The sequence below is a fragment of the Scardinius erythrophthalmus genome (genome assembly GCF_964197995.2).
Source record: "Scardinius erythrophthalmus genome assembly, chromosome: 13".
NCBI classification, from domain to species: domain Eukaryota; kingdom Metazoa; phylum Chordata; class Actinopteri; order Cypriniformes; family Leuciscidae; genus Scardinius; species Scardinius erythrophthalmus.
In genome coordinates, this window is record NC_138233.1 from 18,617,289 (window position 1) to 18,637,432 (window position 20,144).

Here is a 20,144-nt window from a genome sequence, read left to right on the forward strand (position 1 = left end):
TAAATCTGAATGGATCCAAGTACTGTTGTAGGTATATGCAGTCAGGTCAAGGGTTTTTTGTCTGTTCGGTATAGCAACTTGACTTGTTTAAAATGTAAACAAGCTCTTTCCTGTGAATTCTGGAATTTTTTTCATGGGTGCTTTGGTGTGCATAAATTTATGAATTATATGGACTCCTTATATCATTTAGTTATTTTTAGGCGCCCTTTTGTAGTCTCTAGGTGTCCTTTTTTTTTTGAAAGACACCAAAATTTACCTTGAAAAAAGCTTGCAGTTTTGAGAGAATCACCTTACAATCTGATGATTTACAGTACTTGATAAAATTAGCGAAGTTCACGACGTAATTTCGGGAGGAGTGAACCCATCTAATCTTTCAATTAACTGCCGGAGCATATACGCAGATCTCTCACCTTGCTCTGGCATCAGCTGTTTTGGCATCCCTCCACCTCCTCCCCAACTCCACCAACATAATTTAGGCATCTTGCTACTATACTCATCATCCAAGCATTAGCAGTCCCTCTGGGGGGGTGTATCTAAGCTCCAGATGAAGCTGCTTCCTCGAGCCCCTCCACTGTGGACAGCAAGCCAAATACGCTTAACCTTATTAGCTTAAAGATTATATGGGCAAAGGAACTCATGAAAATAAGATAATGTGTTGAATGATAAACATGATTTTCATTGCATTGCATAGCAAATATTCTCCATGTTTATTTGATAAATGGGGTTGGTAACTCTATCCATCTTCGCTTAATAATTTTTCTTTGCATTGCAACCAACCTTTCACTCCTGCTCTTTTCTATCTTTCCTATTCTTCTTTCTTCATCCCTCCTGATGTGCATGTGAGCAGGCAGCTCTCCTTAATTCTATTTCTGTGTATCTCATGGGGAAGTGCACAAAGCATCTGGAATTTTCCCTTCATCCCCTCCCTCTCTTTAGTTCCCTGTTTTCCTCCTCTTTCCATACATGGATCTGGCTCTGCTATTCCTGCTTTGCCCTCCCCCATATCCATCGCTACTCTTCACAATGCCTGGTGCAGCCCGTGCTGGTGTTCCATGTCATTTATTCATGAATAGAAATGGGTGGCATTTACTGTGCAGAACATGAAATAAATCAAGGGAAAGTTTGGGAGTGACATTGTAGATCCAATTTATACATCTGGATTTCAGATAGTGACGTCATGGAAGGTTAAGAAGACAAACAGATAATGAACACCTAATGCTGCTGAATCTGATGATAAAACTCTCCCTCACTAGACAGATTGTGTGTAAGACTTTGCAGAGATAAATAAAACACGGACAGAAAGTTGAAAGACTGGATGTTTATTATCATTTTTTCTGTACCATGCATGAACTGATAATATGTATAGCTTGAATGCGATGTTAGTCACTCCGGATAAAAAAAAGCTTAACAAACCCAAACTTTAGTAATGTACATATCCTCATCAGTAATTTGAAGACACTGTATTTGTCTTTCAGTTGCTGTATATTTCAGCCTCTTGCTTTTTGATTTTTTTGATTTATGTCCGGTTTCTTAGCGAGAGAAGAGTACACATTTTTCATCATCATTTCCTGCTGTCTCCTTTTCTCTCTTTTTACCTTTTCTTTTCACTGCCATGGCTTTTTTCCTTTCACTTCAGGCTCATTGACCACTTTGATGTGCCGTGTTTCTGTGTGGCCGGTGAGCAGCTTGCTCTCCGCTCTATTTGTTGACAGTTTTGATACTTTTCCAATGGTTCTTTCAGTGTTCCCAAATCTCAAGGGACTCGGAGACAGAAGTCTGACCTTATGGCAGACATAAGGAGCTCAGTTTCAGTCTAAACACAACAAAATATACCAATAACTGCATATTCAACACTATAATGTACATGTCAGATAGTTTAAGGGGAGATGTTTCTTACAGTGTACTGCTATTGTATTGTATTGCTGTATGGCTTTATTCAACCCAAATTAGTGATTTGCACTTAATATTAACTGAGAATTGTCTATCAAAATACTAAAGAGATTAAAATGTTTTTTTTTTTCCCCTCTTTTCTTCAGCTCCTCGAACAAACTTTGCAGTGGAGAATGGTAAGTAACTCTTAAGGTCTTTCAGTATCCACTATTCAAAAAACTAATAATTGTATTAAAAATAAAAGCATGTCCTGCTTTTGGATTTAACAAAGTCAGGGATTAGTATTGGATGAGAGTTGTGGTGTTTGGTTTAGGCTACACAATATTATGGAACCTAAATGTCCTAGAGTAAAAACATTGGGTGCTCAAATCTTATTGGCAAGATTTATAATTCTCATAATTTTCTGGCAAGGCTTTTAACCCCAGGAGGAATGTCTCTGTAGTTAATTTGCTTTGCATAAAAGTGTCTGCATAAAATAACCGATAAATATTTGCGACACAGATTTTAGCCTGGTTACTAGCGCCCTCTACTGTGCGTTATTGGACAAGGCAGTCAAAATTGAACAGGCTTAATCTCATATGCTGAGGTTGTTTTACACATTCACGTTTATTTATTTGTTTTTATTTATTATCATTATTATTTGAAGACTACATAGCCAAGTCAGCCTCTTTGCCAGGATATGGCAGGAATGGATTGCAAAGGGTAAGTTACCATTTTTGTAACTATAACAAATGCCTTTACTTGAATCTTTTGTTCGTTGCTTGTTTATTTTTTAACATTATATTTATAATAATGTTCAGTAACTGAATGGACAGAGCAGCAAAAAGCAGTTGGGTTGGAGATGTCAACTAAATCCTTAGCCACTATTTGTTTGTTTGTTTTCCAGCCACAAAGTGCAGACTACTACCAGTATGACAGTGGCAGTGAAGTCGACTGGGGAATCAGAGGTAAGTAAAGGAGCTTTTTTTAATGATGATTCTTTTACAGAAATTAGTTCTGACTTTAAAAGTTTTTTATTTTTTCCTTTCCCAACAGAATACAAGGTAAGAATAATGGTTTAACATTACTAGAGGATTAAAGAGGGCCCGGAGAGACACTAAAAGGCACCTCTGAAACATTAGCCCCACTGTCAACTCCAGAGGAAAGCCGGTCTAATGAACCCTCGTGGGTCAAAGCAACGTCCTGCTGGTCAAAGTATGTGGAAACTGGCGGATGGAGAAATTAGTGCTTCCAGGTCATAAGGCCACTGTATAATTCCCCAGCTGGCTCTTGAGTGACTCAGAGACTGCAGGGGCCATGGAGAGGGCAGGGGTTTGTCTGACCCTGTTGCTCTTGGTTGGTCAGGAACTATATTGTTCTGCTTGGTGCCGCTTCCTGTCTCAGTTTCAGCTACTGTGCCAGAGGCTCTGTGATTTCCTTTCACTGTTGTAAGCGAGAGGAAAAGGAGGTCCACCAATGCAGTCATCTCCGAGAACAATGCTTAGTTAGCTTCCCATTATCAAATCTATAGATTATCTTAGAAAATTAGGATGTTTATTTGTATATAAATGCATATGAGTTTAAATGTTTATGCTGTATTTTTCAAGTTTATTATAAAAATGCATCGCTAACTTTCGCTACAGGTCTACCCATACGAAGCACTTATCGTGACCACTAGGGGGCGTAACAGGGTGCCAAAGGATGTGGACCGGGCCAGATTGGAGGTAAATTAAAAGAAATTGTTTGTAATAACAATATATAATCATTAGAATATATTAATATTATATTAAATTATAAATATACATATTTTATGAATACACTAATGTTGAAAAGTTTGGGATGCATTAAATTAATCAAAAGTCACAATAAAGGCTTTTATAATGCTACAAAAGGTTTCTATTTTAAATAAATTGTTCATTAAAGAATCAAAAAAGTGTGTGTGTGTGTGTGTGTGTGTGTGTGTAAAAGTTTAACAATAATTAATGATTGCTTACAAAAATTGAATACATGGACGACTAGATACATAGTGAGTGATAAGTTTCCTTTTCATTTTAGCGACATCTTTCCCCTGAGGAGTTCTATCAAGTGTTTGGGATGACGATGGTAGAGTTTGACCGCCTGGCACTGTGGAAGAGGAATGAGATGAAGAAACAAGCCCGGCTGTTCTAGCGTTCTTGCCCCACAACACACACACACACACACACACACACACACGCACACACACACACACACACACACACACACACACACACACACACACACACACACACACACACACAGAGAGAGACCTGAATACCTGTTCCAGTCTAACTAAACAAACACATCCTGTGTCTCAGACATACAGTCATCATGCCTGGACTGTACCTACAAATTGTGCAACTGTCTATATTGACAGAGGCATATAAATGATCAGACAGACTAGAATACCTGACAAAGAAAGAAAAAAATAAACAGAATGGTGTTAACATTTTGGATTTTACTTGAGTGTAAAGTGGTATTTTGTTTCTGAATGACAAGGAATCAGGAATTATTAGGAATTAGAATTTTGCCTTATGTTCTCTATTAATTTATGCACCAGCAAAGTGAGTGAACAGAATGTAAATATGATCAATACAACTATAATGAAAGAGGATGATTCGTCTGACATCATCCATTAAGTACATCATTAAGTAATATTTAATTTGAAAGGTTATGAAATAATATTTTTCAGTTCTTTTATTTCACTGTTATACTACATAAGCTTAGGTGGGCTGAAATAAGTGATGAGTTGCTTGACAATGAATACCAAAGTCTGACTGTTATTTGTGAAGTTAGCAGATGAAATTGAGCACTACGGTGCTGTACTTTGTTCAGGTCATTTCCAAGGGGTAACGAATACTGAATGTACACCTCTCTCACAAGAAGACTTTAGGATTATTTGACTAATTATGATGAAACATACATTGTATATTGTGATGGTAGATATAAATATGGCTTGTGTTTGATACAGATGATAAAGACAAAACATAGTAGGAAAGAATTTTGGTGCAATGTTTTTCTCTTCTTTTTTTCAGATGTTTTGCTCTTAAAAAGAAAAAGAAAAAGAGAGATCTGTTGTTTAGGTTAGGGCAGTTTACTTTCATTACTCCTGTTAGGATGGATCAGGAAATGCTGTGATACCTTAAGTGGGTTTATTATATTTTTGAATCATATCAGGGCAAATACGTCACCTGATTTGGTAATAAAATGAATGCAGACATGGATTGTAAGGCCAATGACAGGGATAACATGTTCTCACTCACGTATTGTTTGATGGAAATACACATTACCACACCATTGAAGCAAGTGACAAATAACAAACTGTAACCTTGATTAGGACCTAACAGTAACCATGGGGTCTTTAATGCCAAGGGATACTGACAGTAGTTTTGTACCTCACTGACAAGCAGGTGAAACCATCATGTTTTCTGCCTTTGTGTGTAGTGTTTACAGCCTGTTTGCCCAATAGATTGTTATGAAGTGTTCTATTAATTTCAAAGGAAGAGAGCTAGAGTATTACCATATTTTTGATTCTCTTTTTTAATCATTACTGCTACCTTGCTAACTTTATTTATCTGTCAGTTTCAACAGACTATGTACATCTTATAATGCAATAAAAGTTTGTTTTCTTGTGTAAAACTGCTGTATTTTGTGATGGGTGGCACTGGAATCAGTAGTAAAGTGGGCAGTCTGTCATCAAACCCGGTCTGAGGCAGCACTAGGACCCAGCAGGATAATGGAGGGAAGTCGGTCTCTAACTTCATTGAGAATCTTTCAATGCAGTGAGTGTGTCACTTAACTAGCCTTCATAACATCGATGGATGCACGGACAGAAATGTGCATTTCCAACACGTCAAGGGGTTCTGTTTGATTCTTCTGATATGGAAATAAACAGCAAACGTGAGTAAAATTACTGTTAAAAATAAATAGTTTGTTTACCTAAACCCAACCCATTGACGCTAGATAGTTTAAACTATTTGTATTAGATTTACTTCTACTTTGTCATCTCATGCATGGACGCGACTGCCCCTGTTGTTGCACACATACCATTTATCAATGTTCTGAGAGCGCAAATATAACATTTAACATTGTTTAACATTTGTTATTGAAGGTGCACTGCATAAACCGCGTCCCTGTTTCCATGTTAGCGATGTTTGACTCGTGAACGAATCGTTCTTTTGAGTCGGATCTTTTTTATGAATCAATTGAACCCGTTCACTAAAGGCGAATTGAACTGGGCGATTTGTATTAATCGAACTGAATCGCTCAGAGCAGTTGTCGAGTCAGTAGTTCACTCACTTACTGATTAAATTAGGCTACCCTTCATTCATTCGGATATGTACAATTCATGATAGTCCGATTTTTTTTGGATAGTCGGAAGTATTTTTAGTGAACCGAGAATTTTACTTATAGTGCGAAAAATAAGTGAGGCTATTTTAATTGCCGAAAACGAGTCGAAAGAAAAAATGACTAGCATCCTACTTGATTGATATTTTTAGAGTTGGGTTGAAAACATATAGCCTAGGCTATGTTTTTAATAAGCAGCAAATATTACTACATGTTGTGATATGGAATATGTAATGATGTATACTTCTTGGTATAAAGGAATGGGTGAATCTGTTTTTGAAAACGAATTGTACAAAATAAACGATTCGTTAAGTTCCTTTTACTATTCCCATCAGCTCCCCTTCAGTGCCTTATCTTTTACTTAGAGAGATCTGCTGTTAGCCTATTACATCAGGGGTTTTCAAACTGGGTGCAGGGGGCTGCAAGGGAGTGCTGGGGGTCCGTGAAAAAGTCTAAAGAAAAACAGTGTAAAAATGTAAATAAATTGAATAAAATAGAACATTGATTAAAATAAATAAATAAATTAAAATAAGTTAAATAAATAGGATAATACATTTACAGTACAGCACAGTAATAGGCTGTAGTGAGTAGGAAAAAAAAAATCTGAAAAAATCGCATCAAGATAATAATATTTGGGGGTCCATGGCATCTAAGATTGAAAACCCCCAGCATCATCAAACCTTGCTTTGAGCAGCTGCTGTATCTCTCGTGTAATGGTTCTCATCATTTATGTTCCACAAGAATCTACTGTTTTCAACTTAATGTTGATCTATATCATACAAACCCTCAACTTCAAAAGTTCAGGAGAAACTATACACCTGGAACATAAGCCTTCAGTCGGTGGCATAGTGATTCAGAGGCTTGTAGCAAGGTTTAGTTTTCAATTTCTCTTGGACCAGGGCTCTCAGATCTTTACTCTTGTGCTTCTTTGTTTATAATAAGTGAAGTCTCTTTATAAGGAGCTGTGCTGTGTTCTAACAGGACCCCTATGGTGAGGCGGTAGTACTTCTCTTGATCTCCTGAAAGTCCTACTGTTTTAAAAGTTGCTGTTTTGGTATGGTGCAAGAATAAGAGCAGTGCTTTTTGCTTGTGGTGTTGGCTGTTGTGTGTATATATATTTCCCCTTCACTAACACAATGAGATGAATCCTACTGGCTCTCTCAGAACAAACCGGCTGTGTCTGGTCAGGCAGTCCGGAGACACAGATTGCTGTACATGTTTTTGTACAGTTCCACCCCCCAATGCTGCTCCCAGTAAAGTTAAACCCCAGTCATCCACCTAAGATTGAGTTTACACAACATATCAAAGATAAAAGGAAAGATTAGTTAGTCTTATGTTCAAATCACAGCCTTGTCTAAACCCAAAGTTAATGAATCCAAAAAAGGTAAAACACAATTGCGAAAGATCATTAGTTATTTTTTTGAGAAGTAGAAGAATTAACACTACTGAATGTGACGCTAAGAGCAAACGCATTTATCTGAGCATGCCACTGTCTTTGATTTACATTCTCAATATGCACATTCACCTCCCCATGAAGGGAAAAACTCTCTTAACTCATGACACAGTTCCTTAGCCATCTGGGATTGTGTATAGGATCATAAAACGCACAACTTTCCGCACTTGAAAACAGGGACAACTACCAGGTAAACACATGCTAGTAATTACAGAGCAGAGCACCTCAGTTTGCATTTACACAACGTATGGCAACTCTCTTCTCTTCCACTTTCTCTTGAGACATTGAGTCCATCTCCTAAACCAGCAGTATTGCTTTTTTCCACCCTGTTAGGTTAGGTATCCACAGGTGTATTTCTGAACCACTTGCCTCATCTGTTTGCAGAAGGCGAAGGCCGTACCATCGGTTACTGTTACTGTTTACAAGATACATCGAAGTTCTTCCTTATTCCATGCCATATTCCTGATCTATCAGAATGTGAGTGTTTACACAAACCCAAGGGATGGAGGAAAGGAAAAAAGTGCATCCAGCAGACATCCCCTTCAGAGCAAGAATGTTTCTGTCACTATTTTTAACTCATGTTGTTGCTGAATGTCTCCTCGGTGTGCGGGAATGTGAAGATTTTCATGTTGTTGTTGTTTCAGTCAGTTATAAGGTTCATTTGGACATATTAATTTGGTTTTAAATGGATTGTTCACCCAGTAAAATTATAATTCTGTCCTATTTTTTTCACTCTCATGTCGATTCAAATCTGTATTGACTTGCTTTCTTCTGTGGGACATAAAAGAAGATTGTTTTTTTGTCTATACAATGGGGGTCCAGTATTGTTTTCGTCCCTACTGACTTTCAATGAACAAAAACAGTCAAAACATTCTTCAAAATATCGCAGAAGAATATAGCAGAATAAAAAAAGTTATACAGGTCGGGAATGACTTGAGGGTGAAATATTCCTTTTAGGCCACTTTCATTGTCAAGTTTTGAGTTTGAAAAGATGTTTCTGTGACTTTTTCACATTTTATTGATGTGGTCAGTTTAGTTCAATTATTAGAGTGGGGGCATTTTTAACTGGTTAAGTCATTCGCTCTAAATGTGAATTATTAGACTTTGGATGGGTCTGAGAGTAGTGCGTAAACAGAGAATAATATGTCCTAAGCCAGAGAATCAGGTAGGCGTGAAGGGGACTCTACCTCTCCCCATTGACTCGTTGAGTATGTGGGATTGTCTCTTCATGTAAGACGCTGCACTGAATCATGATTATTGTTTCCTTCAGACTCTGAGCATGTGGAAGAGCTTAGGAGTGTCAAGAACAAAGATCATTTGTCTTGTAAATCTTATAATGAAACATGAATTTGCACTACCGAGTTCTTGAGATCAGCAAAATGAATAGCAACAGTGTTTTCTTGTTCGTGCAGAATCTGCAAGCCTGGTCTGGCCTTGATTGTTGTATGTCACGGTTGCAAGTCGGTACAAAGCAACCTGTTCCCTCTAGCTTACGGGAATTCCACTTTTGTATAAATACATGGATATGGGTAAGCAGGATTTAGTGCAATAATGTGATCGCCTGTCAGCCGTCGACTTCAACCTGAGCCCTGACTAGGGGAAATGCACAGCATGCATGCTTTTGTGATTACAGAGTTGACTTGGCTTAGAAACATCTTTGTTTGCTTTGACCGTGTTACGTCTCGGACCACCCATTCAATCTCTATGAGCATCATCTGCCTTCTTGCCAATGACATCTCAACCCTGGAATGGACTGAAATGGACTAGACAATGCACACCCACCAGACTCTCATGCATCATAAAGGAAGCGTTTAACAAGTTCTGCGTCCGTATTTAAGGTCTTTAACAAGTCCCCAGGTAATCATAGTGCAGGTTGCGCTCACTGATTTCCATTGCGAACTTGTAAAGTTCTGAGGTTGCCACAGTGACACCTTTTGACAGCGCTAGGAAACTTTCTGCACACCACATGCAATGGTCTCATCTGGCAATGTACGTGTACTCAATATACGGTGAAAGTTGGACATGCATTTTAAGTTATCTGCCCAGACTGTATTTGTTAACCATGCACATCTTCATACAGGTGCAGATGGTGTTGGCGTGACAAGCTTGATTTATCTACATGGTTCAGAGAAAATGACTGTTAATCAAGCAGCGTAACACAGTAGCAACCTACAAAACCTGATTTGTAGCTTGTGGATCTGAAGCTAAATCTTGCTGACTGTGTTACAGTAAATTTATCGCTTTTTTATGGATTTGCTGTTCCAAAACTAAGTGAGCTGCCTTCCTGTCTAATGCCTACATTGCGATTACCTTTTCATAAGTGTCTTAGGAACGGTCTACATAGGCAACAACCTACACAAATAGCACCCCTTATGTAAAGCGCATGGAGAGTTGCCACGTAATTGAATTTAATAGAGTTGTTTGTGCTGATTAATATTTTTGTGGAAACTGATAAATGAAAAAAAAAATTAACAATGTAAATGCCTTTACTTGATCAATGTAATATGTCCTTGTTGCATAAAATAATAATTTCTTTAAACAAAAATAAATCTTACGGACCCCAAACTTTTGAACAGTACTGTAAATTACAGATTTTATTTAATTAGTTGTGCTTATTTCTTAGATTTTAGATTACCATAATTTACTTTCTAAACAGGAGTTACAACGGGAATGTGCATTGAATATAAAAATATATATGTATTCAAATGCTGCCTCTGCACTTACTAGGTTTTGTAGCAGAGCAATGGTATCAGTGTCCCACCCTAGCTTCTCAGCTCTGTGTCTCCCTGTTGACAGATAGGGAGAGGTGAGAGGTCAGAGTTTTGCCCTAACTCTTGGAAGTCTGATATTTCTCCCCCACCCCCCACACACACTCCAATTAATATCTCCTCCATGAAGATTCCTAGACAAAGCAGCCAGTCTTTCAGTGGTCACAATAGCGCCGAGGCCTGCACAGTCTTAATAGTGTCAGCGAAACACTACATCTTTTTACTGTGGAAAAAAAAAATGAGGGCTGAAATAAGGCATAGCTGCAGAGTGAAATCATGGGGGCTTTTGGGCGATAAGCAATATGAATTAGGCTGGCAGGACTGAAGGCATTCTTTGTACTGGAGATGGGCTGACTCACCCTCTTCGTGCCATATGGTGAGGGTTTGGTGTCCGAGTGCTGACCTTCACGACCTGGCTGTATTAAAGTCAGCGGCTCTCATTTCCACATCCTAAACCACTCCTGACTCCTTCAGCTCACCCCGTTGCTCTAGGGACAGTGTGCTTTACTGTACTGGTGAGAGTTCCACCACCTGTCTAACTCATTTACTTACTGCTTCCACTCACTGTTTGTGCCAGGTCTCCATGGCTCAGATGACCTCAGATGGGCCGTTGGGGGATTTCCCTCTGCTCCTTTTCTCTAGCTGATATTAAACAGAGGCACAGACCATAATAAAAAGAGATTAGACACTCTGACCACAATTGTGACCAGATTTCAAACCTCAGGAGTTTCTGCTACTTTGTTGGCGAAAGTGTAAGAGTGCCTATAGGTCTTCATGTGGAAACAGATGCTGAGACTTCAGGATTATTATCTTGGCTCCTCTTTTCCATCATGATCCTACAGACACCTCATCTGCTCCTGTTTCAGGCCCCGCTTACTCTCAAACCAGATAGTAGATAGTGGTGACTCTGAGTGATTTGATATCAGTCTCTACTGCATTCCCTCCTGCAGTGCAGAATCAGAAAGCACCATTTTAAAGGGGCTAATTGTGACAGTTTTGTTGAACTTTTTACCCCCTGAAGTCCAGTAGTCATGTTAGTCAAGGATTTTTGCATCAACAGGTCATAATTCAGCTTTACATCTCCTTTTCTACCCTAGTATACTGTCGTTATAAGGTAAAATTCTAAAAATTCTCTTTTCAAGTAAAATATAATTTGAATTACCTAATTTTAATTACTTTTTTCCACCTCATTTATAGATTTTTTTTACATCCTCATACTTTTATATAACATTTTACCGCAGAATTACATGTACTGTCTTGTTAAATATAATATTTTATTACCATAAATTATAGGGTAATCTATGGTAATTAATTTTACATAATTCTTGCTAAAAACTTGTTTTACTTGTACCGTTGCTAAATCTATAATAGATTTAAACTATAAAATAAAATTCAGCGTGAGCCAAGGCAGGAGTCCGATTTTATTTATCACGTGACGAGAGTGAGGCGAGCTGACTGACAAGACGATGGTGGAAGATTTGGTTTTACAGCGAAATGTAAAAGCGCCTGTTAGGCAATATTTTGGATTTAAACCCAATGCTAATGGGAACCTGCAAAGGGATGAACCCACCATTCAAGAAATTGCCGCCTGCAAATTGCTGCTAATTCGAGTAAATCAAGTAAAATGCGCACTGCCGCACTAGCATTCCAAAGCGATTTAAAAGAGAGGTGGAAAAGAGGGAAACAGTGTTGTCACACGTTGATTAACTGGTGGAAAAATTTCCTCACTGTCACATCCCTAATATCAAACACTTTTGCTACAATAAAAGAAGGGTTGTAGGTAGGCCCTGCACATCCTATTTTCCATGAAATATGGTGTTATGTGTACCTCTCATGCTTACACAGTACAAAACATACATAAACAGAGGCCTGGCACTGAGGAACCCCAGGCAAAGGGGTTTACAAAGAGGAGCGAAGGGGAGTGTTAACATAAAAGCTTCCTGCTCCCCACAGAGCCAAAATCTTGCTTTCAAAGCTAGTTAATGCTTAAACAGGTGAGTGGGAGTTTCAGGCTCCAGAACTCTGCCGCTGTGTGTAGATAGAAGAAGCACTGTGACCTGAGGGAGGCCCTGGCCTAATGGCCAACTCCCCCCTGCTTCCTTCAAGCAGCAGCCAAACCCCATCACTGGAGCAGGGGTCATTAACCACAGCGGCCCCCCCTACAAAGCACTGCAACATTAAAGATGGGCTCTCGTGTTTTGCCTCTCTGTATTTATTTTACTTGGTGTCCTCAATGAGTGTTTTGAAGGCTCTGAATTGTGCAAGATTGTTTTTCTTGAAGCTATTTATCCATATACGTGCTTTAGTGTGAACCGGCCAGGGGGGTCTGGCGTTAATGTCTCTGTATATGATATACAATAATTGCATTTTGACAGCTGGTCCATAAACAAAACAGAAGAGTTCATTTTTGAGTTTTCTAGCTAGAAATGTACATTAAGGGAATGCTGAAAGCTTTGGAAACAAGAGATTGTGAGTAAGAGGATGCTGATTTGTCTTCAATTGGATGTCAGCTTTATGACTGTGTGTGCGCTGCTTCATTTTATGATAACCTAAAGCATGTTCTCATCTATCATAAAGCAGCAGGAGTGACATGTAATTTCCCTTTTTCCACACAAATGTGCACAGGCTGTAATACAGTATATGAGTCAGATCTCAGAGCGAATTATAGGCTAAGCTGTTCCACATGTTCACCTGCTACTTCTGTGTGTGTGTGTGTGTGTGTGTGTGTGTGTGTGTGTGTGCGGTTTAAGGTGCAGTGATAAGTGGATAGGATTTGTTATTTATTTCTTTATTGTGGATATAGTTTCAGATATGGACAGTTAAAGGGATAGTTCACCAAAAAACTAAAAACCTGTTTTGACTTTTTTTTCTTCTGTGGAACATGAAGGAAGTGTTTTTTTTTTTTGTTTGTTTTTTTTTATACGTCACCATCATTCTTTAAAATATTTTCTTTGTGTTCTGCAGAAGAACTAAAGTCATACAGGTTTGGAATGACATGAGTGTGAGTAAATGATGACAGAAATTAAATTTTCAGGTGAATTATGTTTGCCCTTTTTTATGTTAACTTGCTTCCTCCTGTCAAGCGTAATGTAAAGAGACACTAGAAGTAAGTCATCGGTTGATTTCCCAGTGTGTAAACTATATGAATCTGTTTGTTTGAGCAGTCTGACATGTAAAGTTCTTGCTTAACCGATGGACTGGGTTTAGGGCGGGACTTCCTATTTTGGGGACAATGGACTGTTCATAAAAGAAATAATGATGACTGATACATTCACACATCATTTTTGAAGTCAGATCTTTTCAATTAATCATTTGATCTGGTTTACCAAACCAGTCTGAGTGATTTGTTCATGAGTTAAACCGATCAAGTTGAACTCATTGGCATAAAATGAAATTTCACAGTTTTTTCTTGTGTTATGGATGTTATGGTGAACGATTCATCCATATATATCCCTTAATTAGTTTTGTCCTAATCATTTTTTTAATAAAAATGTTGTAACTCGATCTTCCGGTGAAACAACAAACTTCTCTATGGTGAAGTATGCCAGACTTCTCCAATCATTTAGTCCACTTAAATCCCACCCTTCCAATCGACTGCAAGCTTTTATTCAGACTTGCCTCCATCCAGTCAACAACCAATGATTAGAACCAAGTCCCCGTCCTACTTTTTTTTTTTTTTTTTTAAATGCTTGTCACAATATGGAAGAAAAGATCTGCTGCATTTTTTGTTTCATCATGGCTTCAATGACCCTGTCACGGCGGTTTGCAGCCCACTAATTTTGCCTTTAATTTCAGTCTGTTTGTCACACAAAGCTAAGCTTCAGAAAAGTTGGAATGTAGTGAGCTTTGAAGCTTCAGTCCCCATTTATTGTAATTGCATGGAAAAGAGCGACTTGCACATTCTGTAAATATCTTCTTTTGTGTTCCACAGAATAAAGAAAGTCATACAGGTTTGGAAAGACATTTGGGAGAGATGTGGAATTTAAGACAGAATGGCAGATTCTAAGAAATGTTAGGGGGAAAATAACAAACCAACCTGGATAGGAAGTTGGACAATGAATGTAAAATAGTGATGAGCAAAATACTGTGGTCTTATTGGAAAAAACAACAACAATCCTTTTATCAGTAAGCCCCTGCCACACGCTTCTGAATCTTATGATTTGTTTTTTATGATTTGTTTTCTTTTGTCTGAATTTGAGAGAAACAGTTTAGTATGTGTTAACAGATGTGTGTGTGTGTGTGCGCGTGTGTGTGTGTGTGTGTGTGTGTGCGACTGTAACATTTGACAAGCACTGTAACTGTTGTTAACAGGCTCTGTCATTTGTGGCATGCACCCAAATATGTACTTCCAACCACGGCGTCCCATCAGACCAGAGGCGTCTCATGCAAACATCAATATTCCAAGGTGTCCAAACAAATGAGGTTTTGTGTTTGTTATCTCTCATTGTGGGAATTCTAGTGTGACATCATCAGTATATGTGTGCACAAACTTGCTCCCTTCCCCCGTGGAGTTTTGGACACTGATGATCTGAGAATGCCTGGAATTCTCAGGGAGATTTTCATTGCTGAATGTGGTTAGGAGAGGATCGCTGAGTTGTCACTCCATCCAGGCACCCTGATGTTAGCATCAATTCAGTTAGATCGAGATAAGATTGTTCATTCCTTCACCTTTATGAGTCACAGCGATTTTCATGATGTACTTCACATTCCAGTGACAATCTGTCTGCTGTTTTGAATTCTTATATTATGAACAAGAATTGATAGATTTGATGATTTAGATTTGAGACATCACAGTACATATCTCCACTGAGTCCATTTTTGATCACGCAAGGTGGCACATCAGATCGGTGGAGGAAATAAAACATCCGGAAACAGCGCAAACATCTGTTACACCACAGGGTATCCATATTTGATAACAGCTGGGTGGTTTGTGTTGGAAGCGCCTCCCCTCATATTGACTTTGGGAGCGTTTTGCCTTTGTGTCATCTTACAAGCTATAATCGAGAAGGAATGAGAGGCCTTCTCGTAATGCCCTCCAACGTATGTTAATTATTAAGGAAGAATTGTAGCTGTTGCAGTTTTTTTTTTAGTTTTTTTTTATTGCATGTACTGTACGTATTGGCGGATGTATTTACAACCAGATTTGTGTTTTCAGTGTGACAGCAAAGGCTCCATGTGTGTCTTTGAAAAGGTCATAGTGCTTTGTCACTGTATTATTGTCTCTTGTTTCTCAGCCAGACAACCGTCTGCAGAGTTCAGTCAGACCTTGTCACTGGGTGTTAGCAATGATATGATCTACTCTGGCATTCATTCAGCTCTTTGAAAGTGAAAAAGGACATGTTGACTTACCTGAAAAACTAGAGGTCTTTGTGATATAGGCTACATAATGAACCCGCATAAGACTCTGCTAAAGACTTTGCATCAAATGGGAAGGTTGCCTATGCCTACCTGTGAAGAAAGTTGCCACACTGACTGATGATAAGGTGTCTTGGGTGGTTGCCAGCAGAGGTGTAAAGTCCAGGGGTCAGAAAGTAAAAGTCCTGCCATATGTTTATTCCACCTATAAACTCAGCCAGCTCTATCTCCTGGCTGAAGAACTGTGCTAATTAGCAAATCCGGGTAATTGGAACAAAATACTGAGGAAGACTTTTACTTTCTGAACCTGGACTTTACATCTCTGGTTGCCAGGGTGTTGCTATGTAGTTGCTAAGGTGTTTCACTCACAAAAAGTGAGTGACAAGTTCTGCATCAACATTTAAATGTTGTATTTTTTGTTTTTGTTTTTTAAAAATCTGTTTTCTATCTTAATATATTTTAAAATCCAATTTATTTCTGTGATGGTAAAGCTGCATTTTCAGCATAATTTCTCCAGTCTTCAGTGTCACATGATCCTTCAGAAATCATTGTAATATGCTGATTTGCTGGTTGCAATCATATACATTTTATTTAAATTGAAATACTTAATCCATATTTGCTCAGTAGAAGTAATAATTAACAAAAAACTGACCCCAAACATTTGAACAGTAGTGTACATGAATTGTAATCAAAGCAAAAAGTGTGATATTTCAAGCTAATTTCTCAGTTATTTTGGTGCAGTATCTGTATTAACTGAATTTCTTGATCTGTGTCACTGCTTTTTGATATCAGTTATATTGAAGAAATTATTTGAAATCTTATGCTTGTGTATAAATGCACTTCTCCAAATTGGAATTTCAGAGCAGTGAACAATAGACAGTTTTATTTATATATAAAGAAAATGTGATCAAATGTTTATGTCTCAATCTTTATGTGGTTTCAGTCATCAGATTGATACATTGTGACGCACGTTTATACCTTTATTTAGCACTGATTACTTAATACCACGTGTAAACAAGGTCATAGTAGTATTGATACTTGCCTTCAAGTCAGGATCATTAGCATAGACGGCTGAATCAATAGAGCTATTATAATGAACACACTTAAGTATAATACTTGTGGTTTGAATGTATCATCTGATAACTTAAAGCACAGATGAATGGCTCCTCTTGTCTCGAGGCTGTCTAGCAACAGGCCTGCAAAGTTTAACTACACAAACCTTCAGCATCTCATCTGTCTCGCAAGACGTAACATGCCCTCAGGAACCGTCAACTGGGAAATGGACAGAAAAGTGTCCGCTTCCATCGGCGAGGAGATAGAACTGCTGATACGACCTGCTTATCTGTGAGTGTGTTTTTTGAAAAAGGCGCACACGTGTGCGTGAGTGGGTTTTGAGCTATTCAGCATGTCAGATCCTGCCGAGTGGTCTTAGGTTTGCCTGTGGCTTTGAGTAACGTCACTGTGAACGTGCTGAAGTGTGTCTGTGCATGTCAGCACCCGACTCCTCTCTGGATGGGTGAACACAATGAAGAGAACTAGACTCCCATCTCTTCACTTGAGCACACCGGCAGAATGCCTCCTTTGTGTGTAACTACACAGTCTCTAGGGGCACTGTAACATAGTGTAGGGAGGATACACCCTGTTCACTTAGAAAAGACTGCAGGTAGACAAAGCAGATCAACAGATACAAATCACTGAGCATCTCTTAAGGATCTAAAGGTTTTAGATGTTATAATACTTTTGTCTATCCCAGTTTAATGGGCTTAAAAATAAAATAATCAATTCATTTAAAATGATGTCATCACATCCTTAAAAGCATTTTTTATTGTAAAAATGTTAATGAATATGTAAATAAGAAAAGGAATTTAAAATCGTATATAAATGCATTACCTTTTGACACATTTAACAACATTTTTTAAATGTTTTTTTAATACTAATATATGTTCACACTATTTGTTTCTTTTAAAATACATCAATCTTGCCATGAAAATAGCCATAGATGCTCCTATGGCAATACAAACTGTTGATCTCCATACTCTCCCCTGTGGGGGATGGATGTGTGTATTTACTCAAGGCCTGTCCCAGGTGCTATAGAACCCCACCGGATTAGATCAGGACTTGGTGCCTCCCCTTCACACACACAGTCATCAGTAAGCACCCCACCCCCAGACACACACACACACACACACACCAACAGACCAGAAAGGGAGGATAAATTCCCCTGCTATCCCTCAGTCACTTTTAATCTGGACACACAAAAGAACGTGATAAATGAGAAGGAAATGCACCACCACTCTGGATTGCTGTGACTTGTTCAGTAACAACTGTATGACTCTTTACATCTAGCTGTCTCTGGAAAGGAGATGGTGGGCCTGGCTGTCTCCTCCTCAGCAGCTGTTTCTGGTAGGTGTTTTGTCACTTGCCTGTTTGTCTTTTATTTCCTTGGGAACTAGATAATTGTCTTATTGAATAGCTTTCACAATTTCCGTACAAGCTAAAGTGAAACGTATTGATTAGTTTGAGTTAAATGTAGGTATTCCAACTTGAATTTAGCATAGGCTAATAAATCCATCAGCAGTTGTAGCTTTATAAGGCATTTTAGTTGTTGAGTTTGTATATTGCTTTACGACTAAATCTAGTAGCATCACACTCATAAAATTATCCGTACAAGTTTTAACATGTGTTGTATTTGTTGTCTAAGCAAAATACGCTTGTAAAATAAGATTTCACCAAGGTGTTTAGAGCTTTGTCGAGGAGTGCTGTGGTTTTCACAATAGAGTATACATTTCTATCTCTGGTAGGCATCTTAAAGTGCTTTGGCTGCACTTTTAATGAGGTGAGGAATGTTTCCTCGCTTTGCAGCAATGTGTGAGGTGCTGAGTGCTAAAGCACTGGTGCAGTTCTGGGAAACCGCCCCGTTGTCCTCTAAAAACACAGCTTTCAACGCCAACTTCACATTCCTCAACATGGCTTTTAGAATATGTTGAAACAATACGACTGTCAGTAAAGTACTTTCAAGTGAGCGAGAAAGAATAATAGATTATCAACTCTGATTTGCCTGCGAGATCTCACAGACAGAGATGAAAACATCTTGATCCAAAAGAAAGCATCATACACCCATGCCATCAGGAGAACCTGGAGGACTTGTGCGCCGGTGTGGATTTCTGTGTTCTCACTACACTGTTTTGATGTGGTATTATCAGAGAGGACCACATGTGCTGCTCTCTGGAGGGGATTGGGCACGTAGCCCTGTGTTTTGCTTGGCTTTGGAAATGACCCTCCACAGGTGCAGCTCAAGATAAAGAGAAGCGCAAATATGTTTGATCTCATGTATCTCTGTAGGAATCATGTATGCTCCGCTGCGCTCATGTTGGTTTAAGATGGTCCTAACTGCCCTCATTAAGATTTCCAAATCTTATTTGTAGCTTCACCTGACTCTTGTGTTCTTTATAGGAAATACACCAAACTGAATGTTAAAATGAATAATAAATGTTGAAATGAACATTGATTTTTTTAATGTTAACAAATTGAACTACCCAGAGATCATGCTAGTCAGGCTTCACTAGCTGGTGAACATTTTTGTTCCATCAGGTAGATCAGCTTGCACTAACTAGCATCCACCTGCCTAAACCATACAATTATACCTGTTAACAAGTGTTTATTTGGTTTAATGAAACCTATTCCTATTTGTGTCGCTTCATTTGTTGTTACTATTAAAAAAATAGATCATCAGCCTCATTACCTTTCCTGTTACTTTACTTCACAAAAGCACATTTAAGGCCATATTTACTAAACAGGGCAAATTAGCGTGAAAGCGTAATTCCAAGAAATCGCAGATGGGAGTGGAAAGTTCTGCGTTTGATCTACTGACAAGTTTAAAGAGCACAGACCCAGCCGTATCATTTCTATAATAACCAACGTAATCTACCAAGAGCAGCTTTTTTGGGGCGTCAAATAATAGCCCAAATACCAGTAAATTGACAAGCGCAAACCTTAGTTAATCACCTTGCGTGATTCATTTAAATACTCTCCTCCCATACATTTTGCGACTAAAAGGTTAGCTCCTATAATAACCCTGTCCACACCTTTCAAGTGCTATTTTTTCACCGTGTGTCTTTAGTAAATCCCGACAGTAGTTTAATACTGCCAAAAGAGGGTTTGTGCTGGCGCAAGCTGTTAGCAAATCTGGCCCATACTATCTTAATGCTTATTCTTGCCCTGCTCTTCAAACTGAGCTGCTTATGTTACTTCACACGGCTGATTTTAACACTCATTCTTCAAATAATTTGCCAAGTGGGCACAAGTGTAGCTTATCTGGGACACTTGCAAGCATT

At 38.6% G+C, this 20,144-nt stretch overlaps 2 protein-coding genes across 4 annotated transcripts in view; both read left to right on the forward strand.

Moving 5' to 3' along the window:
- The window catches only part of ablim3 (actin binding LIM protein family, member 3), a 65,941-nt gene extending 60,419 nt beyond the window's left edge, over positions 1 to 5,522 (forward strand). Inside the window, exons 18-23 of one of the 2 annotated variants that reach the window (XM_081382719.1) lie at positions 2,037 to 2,066; positions 2,537 to 2,592; positions 2,777 to 2,837; positions 2,926 to 2,933; positions 3,513 to 3,593; positions 3,925 to 5,516. In XM_081382719.1, the coding sequence (XP_081238845.1) occupies positions 2,037 to 2,066; positions 2,537 to 2,592; positions 2,777 to 2,837; positions 2,926 to 2,933; positions 3,513 to 3,593; positions 3,925 to 4,038 (350 nt within the window). In that variant the 3' untranslated portion in view covers positions 4,039 to 5,516. Of the gene's footprint in view, positions 1 to 2,036; positions 2,067 to 2,536; positions 2,593 to 2,776; positions 2,842 to 2,925; positions 2,934 to 3,512; positions 3,594 to 3,924 lie in introns of both variants that reach the window. The other variant, XR_014031365.1, reaches the window with a different exon arrangement.
- Positions 5,523 to 5,591: 69 nt separating this feature from the next.
- afap1l1a (actin filament associated protein 1-like 1a) overlaps positions 5,592 to 20,144 on the forward strand; it is a 28,815-nt gene continuing 14,262 nt past the window's right edge. The window contains exon 1 of one of the 2 annotated variants that reach the window (XM_081381963.1): positions 5,592 to 5,787. In XM_081381963.1, the coding sequence (XP_081238089.1) occupies positions 5,709 to 5,787 (79 nt within the window). In that variant the 5' untranslated portion in view covers positions 5,592 to 5,708. Of the gene's footprint in view, positions 5,788 to 17,989; positions 18,214 to 20,144 lie in introns of those variants that run through there. The other variant, XM_081381962.1, reaches the window with a different exon arrangement.